General features: G+C 42.0%; 1 protein-coding gene across 8 annotated transcripts in view; it reads left to right on the top strand.

The window, feature by feature from the left end:
- LPIN3 (lipin 3) overlaps positions 1-14,448 on the top strand; it is an 83,841-nt gene that overhangs the window by 39,978 nt on the left and 29,415 nt on the right. For all 8 annotated transcript variants that reach the window (XR_011558513.1, XR_011558514.1, XM_070744746.1 and 5 more), the window contains exons 3-7: positions 4,194-4,289; positions 7,315-7,559; positions 10,219-10,326; positions 10,703-10,820; positions 11,793-12,252. Coding sequence is in view for 6 of the 8 variants with exons in the window: in XM_070744746.1 (XP_070600847.1) it covers positions 4,194-4,289; positions 7,315-7,559; positions 10,219-10,326; positions 10,703-10,820; positions 11,793-12,252 (1,027 nt within the window). In the remaining 2 variants the exon portion in view is untranslated. The remainder of the gene's footprint in view (positions 1-4,193; positions 4,290-7,314; positions 7,560-10,218; positions 10,327-10,702; positions 10,821-11,792; positions 12,253-14,448) is intronic.

Below are 14,448 nucleotides of genomic sequence, written 5' to 3'. Positions count from 1 at the left end.
TGAACCTGTCAAGATCCTTCACTCGGCGGCGGCTGTGCCAGGCGAAGCAGAGGAAGTCCTCCGCCCAGAGGACAAGCGGATTGAACAAATGCTCAAAAGAGGATTCACCGCAGATTCCTGGGCCATTAAAAGTTCTGCAGCGGCTTCCTTTTTCTCCAGAGCCATGCTTCTGTGGCTTCGCCAACTTCAACAGCATATTCCTCCCGATGACTTGAGAGGTCAACAAGACTTCAACAAGGTCTTTGCAGCTGCCCAGTACGTGGCTGATGCCACCTTGCAATCTACTAGATTTTCTGCTAAGTCTATTGCAGCTTCTACAACGGCAAGAAGACTCCTATGGATTCGCCCTTGGCAAGCGGGAGTACGCCAGAAGTGGCAGTTATCCCAGGGACCCCTAAAGCGCGACCTTCTTTTCGGTGATCTTCTGGATCCACTCCTCACGGAAACCACGGACAAGAAGAAAGTTTTGGGTCCAACCACCAAAAAGGCTACCAAAACACAGTCCTTTCGTCGCCCAGGGCGCCAGCAAGATCAAGCGGCTTCCTATCAGAGATCTCCAGGTCAGTATTCCCCCCGCTTTCGTTCCCAAGGTAGGAACTCCAGGGGCAGAGGTTTTCGCTTCCAAAGGGGAGCGTCCTCTAACAGGGCTTCAAAGAAACCTAGATGGTAATTTTTCCTCAATTCCCATAGGGGGTCGCCTAGCCCATTTCGCCTCTAATTGGCGTCTCACTTCCAAGGACCCCTGGGTCATTGACACTGTTCAAACAGGCCTTCTTTTAGAATTTATTTCTCCCCCCCGAAACGTTTTATTTCCTGCCCTTCTCCCAGGTCCTCCTCAGATTGTAATCGTATGGAGGAGGCCATTTCTCACTTATTGTCCATCAGAGCCATTCAACCGGTTCCTTCCGGTCAGAAGGGCCTAGGTTTTTATTCCATCCTATTTATGGTTCCAAAGTCCTCCGGAGGTTGGAGAGCTATTTTGGATTTAAAGAAGCTGAACCTATTCATCAAATATAGGAAGTTTAAGATGCACTCCTTATCTTCTATTTTGGCCGCCATCCACACGGGAGATTTCATGGTCTCCTTAGACCTCACTGAGGCCTACCTCCACATTCCTATAGCCAAATGCCACAGAAAATTTTTACGTTTTTCCTTTCAAGGCAGGCATTTCCAGTATAGGGCGATGCCATTTGGCCTTTCCTCGGCCCCTCGGGTCTTTACAAAGCTCTTGGGGTCCCTGGCGGCCTATATCCGGGCGTCTCCCATCCACATTTTATGTTATCTTGATGATATTTTGATTCATGGGAACTCCCTAGAGAAAGTGAAAACAGACCTTTCTGTCACCATGTCAGTCCTTCAGGACCATGGATTTTCCATCAACTTTGATAAAAGTCATCTCCAACCTTCCACATCCATTTTACACCTGGGATCCATTATTAATTCAAAATCCTCCCAGGTTTTTCTCTCTCCCGAGAGAAAATTCAGTATAGGGGAGTTAATTTCTAGCATTTTATCTAAACCTTCAGTATCCATAGTAACTCTGTCATCCCTTTTGGGGAAGATGGTGTCATGCATAGGCATCATTCCCTGGGCTCGCCTTCATGCTAGGGAACTTCAGTGGCTCCTATTACCCTTTCAGAGATCGGGGCACAGCGACTCAAATCGTCGCATTGTCATCCCACCAATTGTTCACAGATCCTTCAAGTGGTGGAAGTCTCCGGCCATGGACAAAGGATCCCCGTTCAGGTGCCCGGATCAATTTGTCATCACCACAGATGCCAGTCTATCGGGATGGGGCGCCCACGCCCAGGGGATGATAGCCCAGGGCACGTGGTCCCCGGAGGAAGCTTCCAGGCCAATCAATTGGCTAGAGTTAAGAGCCGTTTCCCTGGCTCTGAAGCATTTCTCTCCTCGCATTCCCAACCGGCACGTTCTCATTCTCACCGACAACATTGCCACAAAAAGCCATATCTGCAGACAGGGGGGCACGAGATCCAAGGCCCTCATGAGGGAGGCCCTCAAGTTAGGCCTTTGGGCGGAAAAACATCTTCGGTCGCTCCTAGCCGACCACATCTCGGGGAGCCTCAACGTCCAGGCGGATTGGCTATCTCGAGCAACGATAGACCCAGGAGAGTGGAACCTCCATCAAGACCTGTTCCATCAAATCAGCCTCAGATTCGGCCTACCAATTCTGGATCTCTTCGCGACCAATGCGAACGCCCAACTCCCTCGCTTCTTTTCCAGATTTCCATCCCCGGGAGCGGAAGCAATCAATGCCCTCCGGAGTCCATGGCCTCCAGGCCTACTTTACGCATTTCCTCCAATTCCAATTCTCCCGGACGTGATTCACAAGGTCCTCACCGAGAGGGCCCGAGTAATCTTAATCGCCCCTCATTGGCCCCGCCGGCCCTGGTTCGCGGATCTCCAACAGTTGTCCGTCCAGGACCCTTGGCGACTCCCCGTTTCGGGGGATATGCTGCGGCAGGGGCCCTCATTCCATCCAGACCCGGAGTGGTTCCACCTCACCGCCTGGCTGTTATCAGGAGAGACTTAGAACTGCGTGGTCATGACCCCGATACAGTGGAGGTCATTTTAAAGGCCAGAAGGGGTTCGACCAATCGAATCTACGACCACACGTGGTCCAAGTTTCACCAGTGGTGTCTCCAGGAAGGCCTCTCTCCCCTGTGCATCCCCATACACAGAATCATTTCCTTCCTTATGCAAGGTTTCCATAAAGGACTTTCCACCAGCACCCTCCGGCGTCATCTGGCAGCCATTTCATCTGTCCTAGGGGGCCCCCGCAGACAGCCTCTCCGATCCTTTCCAGAAGTTCAGGAATTCCTCAAGGGCATAGCCAACCTCAGACCTTCCAAGGTCCACAGGTATCCATCCTGGGATTTGCCACGGGTTCTCCATTCCCTCATGCAGGCACCATACGAACCCCTAAAATCGGCGTCCCTCAGGTACCTATCCTTTAAAGTGGCATTCCTGGTGGCTATTACCTCTGCCCGACGCATTTCGGAGTTGGCTGCCCTCTCAATCAGGCAGGACCTTTGTCAATTTCATCAGGACAAGGTAGTCTTGCGACTGGACCCCACCTTCTTACCCAAGGTCAGTTCCATGTTCCACAGAACTCAGGATATTGTCCTACCTTCCTTCTGCCTCCAACGAGACCATCCCTTGGCAATTAGATGGCACACTCTGGATCTCATTAGAGCGCTGAGAATCTATATCCAACGCACAGGACCCTTTCGGAGGTCAGAAGCACTGTTTATAGCCTATCACCCCAGAGTCATGGGTGCCAAAGTGTCTTCAACAGTAATAGGCCGTTGGATCAGAGGGACTATATCTAAGGCCTATGAATCGGCCTCCCTCTCAGTTCCAAGGAACATCACAGCGCATTCCACCAGGAGCGCAGCCACCTCGGCCGCTTGGGCGACTCAAGCCCCGTTGGAGGAGGTCTGCAAAGCAGCCACTTGGGCCTCGCCAAATTCCTTCATCAGGCACTACAAGATTGATGCTTACGCTTCAGCGGACGCTGCCTTCGGCAGAAGGGTACTCCAATCCGTTATCTCACACGATAGCAATCTAATCCCACCCTAGGGACCATCTATTGGGTATGTCCCATGTGACTGCTGGACCCGCTCCTTCAGTACGGAGAATAGGCGTTGATTGCTTACCTGAACGCCTCTTCTCGTACGGTGAGCGGGTATAGCAGTCACTTCCCGCCCTTGTATGTGTCTTCTTTACCTTTCTATAATCTTTTTTCCTCTAACAATAAGAGTTGAACACTACAGAGCTTCACAGCTGAGCCTAGTCTATGGATTCGCGAATTCTGGGGAAGGGGCGGATCCGGCAAGCTTTTTTAACACTAGGCTCAGTTCCACCGGATTGGACATGAGCAACCCATGTGACTGCTGTACCCGCTCACCGTACGAGAAGAGGCGTTCAGGTAAGCAATCAACGCCTATTTCCTCTTTAAAAAACACAAAAGTAACATTGATATCTTAGTTCTGTTGCCATGAAAGAAAGGCTGTTGAATACACTTAGATTTGGGTCTCTTTATTTCTTAATGTGTGTGGACCAGATCCATTTTCTCATGCTCAATTTCTGATACAGGAAGTGGTTGGATTTTTTTTCAGAAATGGTTTCCTAGGCTTAAAAAACCCTGACCTTTCCTTTTTTTTTATTAGGTTGACATAGAAATCAATGGAGAGCCAGTCAATCTGCATATGAAACTGGGTGACAATGGAGAAGCCTTTTTTGTCCAGGAGTCAGAAGAACAAAAGGTGGGCATGTTTACATGACATAAATAGGCATCTGAACATTTCTTTCAGACATACTTCTTAGTAGACCTGACCACTGATTCTTAACCTTGGCAACTTCAAGATCTTTGGAGTTCATTTCCCAAAAGGCTGAGAGTTGAAGTCCATGACGGTCTTGGCATATTCGGGTTTATTCCCGTGTAGGATTTGGAAATTTCTGGTGACGTTTCGACGAGGTCCCACTTGTCATCTTCAGGCTGGTAGTTCTGTCCTTGTTCTAAATTACTTTCCAAAACAGAACATGTATATAAAAGAATAATCATGGAAGCCATAGAGATAGAAAAACACCCCCTCTGTATGAATAAACGTGATGACACGTCCCGCCTACCAGAAATTTGGAAACCAGCCCTAAACAAAAAAACATATCATAATCATCACCATGTCAATCCTTCAACTAAATGTGATTCCACCAACCAATCAAATCATTTAAACATAGCCACCCAATCTATTTGCTACATTCAAACCAAATCTCCACCCCCACCACTATTTATAAGGAACAAATGGCAATTGCAAACGAACTATATTTACAGCAGCACGAAGCTTACAACTTCAGCCTGATGATGGTGAATGTGATTTCACCGAAATGTCGCATAGACATGCAAAATATTACACGGGGCAAAAACCGAACTCAGAACAATCTACATACATATACCCGTGAAAATCTACGAAAACAAGTATGTATGTATGTATGTATGTATGTATGTATGTATGTATGTATGTAACAGTTATAACAATTAAACCCTTGCATACCATTCCTTGCTGGATCTCACTGGTTACCCCAATAAGATCAAGGGCCTGAGGCCTGTCAGAAAATCCAGGTCTTTACCGCTTTCCAGATGGCCAGTAGGGAGGGGATAGTCCAAATCTCAGGAGATAGCTGGTTCCAGAGAGCTGGGGCAGCCACAGAGAAGACCCTCCCCCATGGACCCACCAGGTAACACTGTTTAGCTGATGGGACCCGGATAACACCCACTCTGTGGGCCCTTGCAGGTTGCTGGGAGCTATGTGGTAGAAGGTGGCCTTGAAGATAGTCTGTCCCTAAGCCATGTAGGGCTTTAAAGTTAATGACCAACACCTTGAATTGCGTCCGGATTCCAATCGTGAGCCAGTGCAGTTTGTGGACGATCGGTGTAATGTGGGTGTACCTAGATTTATTATTATTTATTTATTAATTGGACTTATATGCCGCCCCTCTCCGTGGACTCGCAACATTTCAATAAAATGAACATTTCATTTTATTGAACACACAGCGTTTCACAACATTTCAATAATGTTGTGAAATTACATTCTCACATTTTAATAAAAAAAATACAATCTATAAAACATTTCCAATCCAATTAATAGAAATAATTAATTTAAAAATTATCTTAAAAAGCTAAACATTTAAAAATCAAACATTCACATTCATACTACCACCTCCTACACATTCAATGAGCAGAGGCTGGGATGTAGTGGCCCCAAGCCTGACGGCATAAATGCATTTTCAGATTCTTATGAAAGGCAACTGATGGGGTGATGGTACGGTGGGACAAGGTAAGACGATATATGATGAGCAGAATCCGAGACCAAGCTACAAGAAATAAATTGCAATCTATAATATGTAAATAGATATATTGCTCTTGGGTCAAGAGGATTATATAAGAAACACCCCCGATTTGGTGATGGGGTATGTGTGTGTGTCTGGGTGGTGGGCACATTTCACTATGCACTGTTTTATGTTGTGTGTATGTTAAACTTGTTAAAAATTAATAAAAATAATAAAATAAAGATTCTTACAAAAGACAAGGAGGGTGGGGGCAGTGAGAATCGAATTAGAATTAGTGTAAATGAGAGACACTGGGTTTATTTATTTATTTTTTGTCCAATATACAATACATATGAAAGAGAATAGACATTAAGTAATATATATAATGATAGAAAGTAAGAAAGAAGAGAAGTAGGAGGAAAGGAGAGAAAATGTATGATATATGAGATAAGGAAAGAAGATTGAACAGGGGACGATAGGCACATCAGTGCACTTATGTACGCCCCTTACTGGCCTCTTAGGAACTTGGAGAGGTCAATCGTGGAGAGTCTTAGGGAGAAATGTTTGGGGCTGGGGGCTGACACCACTGAGTCTGGCAATGAGTTCCACGCTTCGACAACTCGATTGTTAAAGTCATATTTTTTACAGTCAAGTTTGGAGCGGTTGATGTTAAGTTTGAATCTGTTGCATGCTCTTGTGTTGTTGCTGTTGAAGCTGAAGTAGTCGTTGACCTTGGCATGGTATTCTGAAGCCCTGTTGTGTGACACACACACACATACACACAAACCCTTACCAAAATCAAATTTCTCATTGATTTCTCAGGTTTTGCTAGGGTTTGTCTTCGCTGAGAAAACATGAGAACATCACTGCAATTTTCCCCTCTGAGATATCCAAAGTCCAAAGAATATCCAAAGGGATATGCTCATCGTTGAATTAAGGTCTAGACAGTTTATCTTGATAAAAAAAGGAGGATGGATCTTTTTCAAAATAGTTGCTGATGATGACATATTGCATGTTCTGCATTTTTTGTTTAGTCCCAAGAAACAAATATTTTAAAATCTTTTCCAAGTGTTTGTTAATAATGTAAAAAAATATATATGGCAGAGAGAGAAAGTCTAGCTCCTGCAGCAGCTTTTTCCCTTGCTAATTGAGTTGATTTTTCCCTGGCAGGCGTGGGGTGAAACCTATCCATAGGTCTTGTAAAATCAGAATATGTAGTCCAGGAGTCTCCAACCGTGGCAACTTCAGTTCCCAGAGTTCCTTAGTCAGCTTTGCTGGCTGAGGAACTCTGGGAGTTGAAGTCCACAAGTCTTAAAGTTGCCAAGATTGGAGACTCCTGGACTAGTTCTAGTCTGCAATCCTTGATCTATGTTTGGTGCTGAGTTTGCCGTTTGATTGTTATGGCTTAAAGTTGACTGAATCCTGGCTGAGAAACTGGTCAGATTTGTGCCATCTGTCTCCCAGGAGAGAATCCCAAGCTTCTTGTGCACGTCTCCCATCCCCACGGAGAAAAGCATCGATGCTGTGGCCAAATCTGCCAAGTTATATGGGAACTCTGATGTCCTGGGCTCAGATGCAGCTGCTCGTAAAAAAAGATGGCGCAAGAAGAAGCCAAAGAAAAAAGAATCATCCGCAGATTCAACATCGGAAGAAGAAGGGACCGAGAGTGAGAGATCTCTGGAGGAGAAGCGAAAATTATTGATTTCCAAGTAAGAGTGTATACCAAGCTGACACTAAAACTGTCTTGTCTTCAAACATTTGCTGTTTCTGAGATTCTTTTTTTATTGCAGATGGCAAGTATTTTTATTTGAATTTATTCCCCTTTTCATTTAGCTGCTGATCTGCTAGACCCAGTGTCCTTGCTTTACCTATACAGGTAGTCTTTTAAATGCAGGAGTGCGCAGCGCCCAGAACGGTGGTAAACGCTGTTTTGGTAGCGGAAATGGAGCTGCGCATGCGCAGAAGCAAAAAACAGGCAAAAATGGGCAAAATCTCTCGCGTGCACATGTCCTCGCATAAGATTCGGCTTCTGTACATGCGCAGAAGTCGAATTTCATACCGGGAGCATGTGAATGCATGTGTGCTCCTGGCACATTCTGATAGTGCCGGCAATTTGCGGACCTTCACCGTCTAGATACAACCCTAATGAACTCTGTAGATCAAGATCATAAGTGATAAAACAGGTAATAAAACAGGTTATCCCTCCAACTGACTCAATTTTTTAAACCTTTTTATGGCAGTTGGTCCAGTTTTGCCAAAAACCAGAAGTAAGTACTGGTTTTAGACAAAACTGTAAAAAAAATAAGGTTAAGGGATATTGCAGATGGCCCTAAATGCAGGATAGTAGCCAAGTGGTCACATAATTTCTGTCTTCAGAACTGGGTGATAAGTACCAAAGTCTGTTGTAACTGAGAACAATCACTAAACAACCAGTTCTAAGCCGAGGACTGTCTATATTCAATATTTCAGTTGATATATTGAAAAAGCAAGTTAAGAGAGACATGTGAAGCAGCTATTAGTTCTGTGAAAATAAGTGCATAAATAAACTGGCCTGCTAACTTCCAGGGGTTTGTTTCTCATCTGAAATCAATAAAGTTTTCGGAGAGGGGCGGCATACAAATCCAAATAATAAATAAATAAATAAATAAATAGAATGAATGAAACATTTAAAGATAACCTACCAAAATAAACAGTTCTTCTAAAATTAGGGTTAGTTGTTTGCCCTAAATGCAGAGAGAAATGCCTTCCATGATTTTAATTATGAAATTTGCATATCTTTATTAGAAAGGATCACTGTACATGATCTTTATAAGATGTGGGTTCAATATTGGTACCCTAAATCCTATCTAATTTATGTTCAACCAAACTGAGTGTAATCAGTCCTCCATATATTCTTCATAGGTTTTTATGAAAACCTTTCATTTTCTACCTATTCTGATGGGGGAATAGGAAGTTGGACAATACTCTGACACCTTGAAATAACTATCAGTTGGCATATAATTTGGAGGATCAAATGTTCTTGAAATATATTATTGAATTTTAAGGGACATTTGGCAGATACTCAGGTTTCAGATTACTTGATCTTGTCTAATGAGTATTTGTGTCATGGTTGATTGTCTTTTTTATTTTTCAAAATAATGAGGCCCACAGGGAGAAAGGATGCTGAATTTAAGATTTTTAAGTCTGTAGCAGCGGTGAGTTGCTCTCAGTTCAGCTCGATTCAGTGAACCAATAGCAGTGGCAATGGAAGGCTCTGCCCACCCATCCAGGATGCTTCTGTGCATGTGCAGAAGTATCGCACGCGTGCGAGAATGCAGGAAGCGGTAGCAATGAGATTTAGAACCCACTACTGGTCTGTAGCACTTCAAAATCTTAATTTCTCCCACAATGTTTATGCATGTGTAATTTAATATATTCTGCTATAATGTGCTTTGTGTCTCTGGGTGGCAGAGTGGCATTTGTCTTACTTTCTTGTTTTCAAATAGAAATGTAATGTCTCAGATTTTGTGTTTTCTTTCTGAATGCAAATAAGGCACACCCTTCTAATTGTGTCATTTTTCCAATCTAAATGAATTCATTCTTATGAAATTCTCAAGGTTTCTCATGCACAACTTCTCAGGTGTGATCTTGGAATTTGCTGAGTGATAATCTGAGACAAAAGACAAGAGGTGAGAACTGGCTCTGTGGCTTTTAGAAACAGGTCTGTTCAAATTTTCATAATAGCTTAAAGGTTCCACAGATAGATAGATGTTACAGTTCACAAGTGACATGGAGGGAATAAAAGATACGTCAGAGAACTCTTGATATGTGCTCAGGATTTGCCTTCTCAATGAAAGCAATGCTAAACTAACAAAATATTAGCCTTGCAAACAAGGTTCCAATATTATTATTTTTTTGCACTTCAAATGCAAAAGGAGGTGATGGGGAAATGTAGCCTTTGGCTGCAGACTTTTTTTCCTCAGAAAAGCTTGCTTAGCATTCTATTCTATTCTATTCTATTCTATTCTATTCCATTCCATTCCATTCCATTCCATTCCACTCCACTCCACTCCACTCCACTCTATTCTATTCCCATTCCATTCCATTCCATTCTGCCACATCCCCGAGCCAGTTCTCTCAGCAGTGCCATAGGCGCTGCATTCTTGTTTTTTGCTTCTGTACATGTGCAGAAGCTTTTTTTTAAAAAACTGTGCATGAGCAGAGGGGATGCACATCCGGGAAGTGACGTGCACACAGGCAAGCGAAGTGATGCACGCACGCAAAACATGCTCTTCCATCGCAATGTACTTTTTGGTCTATGCACATGAATATCACCTATCACAATAGAGGTGTCTTTGTACCTAACTTCATTCTATCTTTCCTCATCAGTAACACACTGTACTACTCCTTTGGAGATGCCCAACAACAAGAAGCTGGGACTCTACAACTTCAAGAAGTACATCCATACTCTGATGGAGAGCTAGATCCCCTGCAGAGGTAAATATAGCAGAGATGCAAAGGAACCAAACTGTTTGTGTGCCTAGTTGTCTTGGTGTCCAGTGCTCTGTAGCTATGTTTTGAGGGTAGGAGTTCAAACAGGGTGCAAGGGGTCAGTAAATATTTTCACAGTCCTCTTTTTGACTCGTGCAATATACAGGTCCTCAATGGGAGAGAGGTTGGCAGCAATTGTTTTTTTTTGTAGTTCTGACTATTCTCTGAAGTCTGTGTCAGTCTTGTTGGGTTTCAGAACCAAACCAGACAGTTATAGAGGTGAAGATGACAGACTCAATGATTAGACAGACTCAATAAGTTAGATCACCAGCATTCTCCACTATCACTACTAAAAGTTTTCTGTTTTATTTCCCTTCCCCAGCCTTTCTCAAAATTGTTCATCTGCTCCAAAAAGTGACTCTGAATTGGAGATCAGAAATCCTGAACTTCCTCTAGGCTCTGAATCCCAGCTACAATGGTCCTGGGGAAGACTGCCAGAGGTGGGTATTATAGATAAAGGATCTCTGAGATGCATAGCTTCATGTCTTACATGTATAGATGCAAAAATATTTTCCATTATTATCATAATCATAAAAAAAGAATACCCACATGTTTATATGTGTGCTTCCTTTTATAATCTTTATAACAGGATGGTCTAAAATATACCTGATATTTCAGAGTGGTCGATACAAGAACTGAAATACACAAATAAATAATATAAAGTAGGCAGGGATGTATCCCATAGATGGACCAGGGCAAAGTTTTTGGTATTTTAATATTTTTCCTGGTAATGGATGGATGGATAGATTTACTAGACTTTTATGCCATTCCAATCTGTAGTTGGGTTACAGACATACCTGAAGGGGTGATATCTATAAAAAGGTCTAATATTTGAGTTCTTAGCAGTTAGTTAACCTATGATTATTTAAGGTTTATACTACATTTTGGAATTATCGTTGCTTCAGAGTGGGAAAAATTTTCAGCAACTTCACTCAGCAAGGATCCATGAGACTATAAGTTTGGAATCTACTTGTGACCCTAGACTGTGTTTTCTGATTTATATCAATAAATCATAAATTAACAAATAATTGCAAGTGAAAGTAATTTAAATCCAGGTGTGTGACTTTATGAAGAGTCTTATCTCTTTTTCATACAAAGGAAGATACTTCAAGAACACACTATTTATATTTAATATTTTTAATATTTAAAAAATTAACATCAATTTTAATATTAAAATTAAATAAAAAAGTTATTTCATTTCTTTGCATTGTTTTAGCATTCTTCAATCTTGGTTTGAATTCCATTAAAATTACACATTTGGCAGTAGTATCTTGTATACATGTTATATATACATCATATTATTATGATGCAATAATAAACAGCTGTAGAAGAAGTGGGGGGAAACAATTGTGTCCCCCAAAGCATTTTGTTTTATATCTTTTGTGAAACACAAGTGTTTTTTTCTTTTCAAGATGAGCAAATCAGACCGTGTAGAAGCAATCAAACCTGTCTTGAATGGCTCTGCAACAGCAGCCAATGACCCAACTACTGTTATTCCTATGCACAAGACAAGTCACTTTGTGGCTATTACAGCTGGCTCAGAAAGTGATCTGGGAACAACAGACTCTGATGATATAGCATCTTCTCGCATAATTAAGCCAACCCCTGTTTTTCCTTCTGGAAGTGGACTTCTGGGAGATGAAGACCCCTATCCTTCCATTTGCATGGCTATGCATCAAGTGGACCCTGATTGTGGACTTCCAGGAGATACAGAAGTAGCAACAGCAATTGCAGAAGATGATAGATCAAATTCTATCAAGGAGACAGACGTGCAGACTACATATCCAGATTTGGAAGTGCCTTCTTTGAAGAAACCTTTGTCAAGCATAGAACCCTGCAGCGATCCAGAGGTGAACCAGGAGAAGAGAAGGAGTAAGTGGAGATGGAAAGCTATTACAACATAGCTGGGGAGTCTATCAACAAAGGGTAACGGGCATCTTCAAACTCTAAGAGAATGTTTCTTTTTGCTATCTTGATCAACCTAGAACAGAGCCTTCCAAATGTACTTGGAACTCAGTGAGGAATCATTTCCCATTCTCTTGAAGAATCTTGAACATTATTTATAGTTTGAGGATAGGAGAAGGTGTTCCACTTTTAATCTTCTTCAACACATTTTGTCCATCCCAGCCCTTTTCCATACCCAACTATAGAAACTACCGAGACTCCTAAATCAAGTACAGGTAGTCCTTGTCAGCACTCCACACTGGCTTAACAGCCAATGATAGAAATACTGTAATTGAACCAGAATACATGTGGCAGTGGTGGTTGTTCAGACAATAACACAAGCCAACATATAGTAAAGGTATTATTTACAAGATATACAATATCTCTATAATATTACACAGTAATTATAATACAGTCCATAATACATCTCTTATTCGCACATAACAGGTACATATAGTATTACATATCTCCTCTCAGTCGCACACAGCAGGTACATATAGTATTACGTATATTCTCTCAGTTGTACACAGCAAGTACATATACTATTACATATATTATCTCATTTGCACACAGCAGATATAATATACAGCTTATTCTCCTATTAAAACAGCAATACCTTTACACCAGTATAGTATATTCTTCACAATACAGTGTTCCCTCGATTTTCGCGGGGGATGCATTCCGAGACCGCCAGTGAAAGTCGAATTTCTGCGAAGTAGAGATGCGGAAGCAAATACACCATTTTTGGCTATGGACAGTATCACAAGCCATCCCTTAACACTTTAAACCCCTAAATTACCATTTCTCATTCCCTTAACAACAATTTACTCACCATTATTACTGATACTCACCATTGAATATGACACTTAGTGATCCTGATATTTATAAACATAATTATTTATTAACAATAATAATAATTATTTTTTAATTGATTTGCAAAAATTATTAGTTTGGCGATGATGTATGACATCATCAGGCGGGAAAAACCGTGGTATAGAAAAAAACCCACGAAGTATTTTTTAATTAATATTTTTTGAAAAAACGTGGTATAGGCTATTCGCGAAGTTCGAACCCACGAAAATCGAGGGAACACTGTATATTGCAACACAACTCAGATATTAATACTAACCAGATATATAACCAACCATACAATGTAAGGCAACAGAACAGACGCAATGCAACGAACAGCTCAAGAGAATGCAACTACAGAATGTAACCTCAGAATATAACAGAGAGCAGCACATCTCTCTCCTTTATATAGCTAAATTGCAGCCTAGCTCATTTGCTACCTAACTCTTACAGTAATATTACTGTTTTCTCCTAACATACATTGCTGGTTTATCTTCATATATTGGAAACCCAACCAAAACAGTACGTGGTACTGATAGTCCATTATTTATAACCATTTATTGAAAAAAAAGTGACTTACAACCATCACAATATCCCCCGTGGTCATATGATCAAAATTCAGATTATTGACAACCAGCAAATATTTATGACAGTGACAGCATCCTGCAGGTCATGGGATCACCATTGTGACTTTCCCTGCTCTGTGTGAAACAAGAAAAGTCAGTTGGAGAAGCCAGATTTGCTGAATGCAGTGGTTCTCCATCTTCCTAATTCTACGACCTTTCAATACAGTTCCTCATGTTGTGGTGACCCTCAACCATAAAATAATAAAATTAAGAAACTTGAGTGGGTTCTAACGTACCTCATTCCTGGTTCATTTCCTCCTGCACTGCATGGCTGTGCCTCATGGGTGCGCGTGCACTTTTCGCGCACACACATGCACAGTGCTAATTTTTTAAAAATGCAAGAAAAAGCTCAAAACGAGATGGTGACACATACACAGTGCTGGAAATTCAGCTTCTGTGCATGCTCAGAAGTTCCCATGGTATAGATTTTTTTTCCAGTAGTCTATTTGCATGTGGGTGGTCCCACTTGGAAACGGATAGAAGAGTGGTGACTTCATTCCTAAGATCATCAGAAATATGTGTTTTCCGATGGTCTTAAGCAACCCCTATTAATGGGTCATCCGACCCCCAAAGGGGTTGCGATTAACTGATTGAGAACTGCTGATTTAATGATCATATGATGCACTTAATAAATGCAGTGATTTGCACT

Source organism: Erythrolamprus reginae, chromosome 3 (genome assembly GCF_031021105.1).
Source record: "Erythrolamprus reginae isolate rEryReg1 chromosome 3, rEryReg1.hap1, whole genome shotgun sequence".
In the NCBI taxonomy this organism is placed as follows: Eukaryota; Metazoa; Chordata; class Lepidosauria; order Squamata; family Dipsadidae; genus Erythrolamprus; species Erythrolamprus reginae.
The sequence above is the reverse complement of the archived record's forward strand: the minus strand, read 5'-3'. Positions and strand labels throughout refer to the sequence as shown.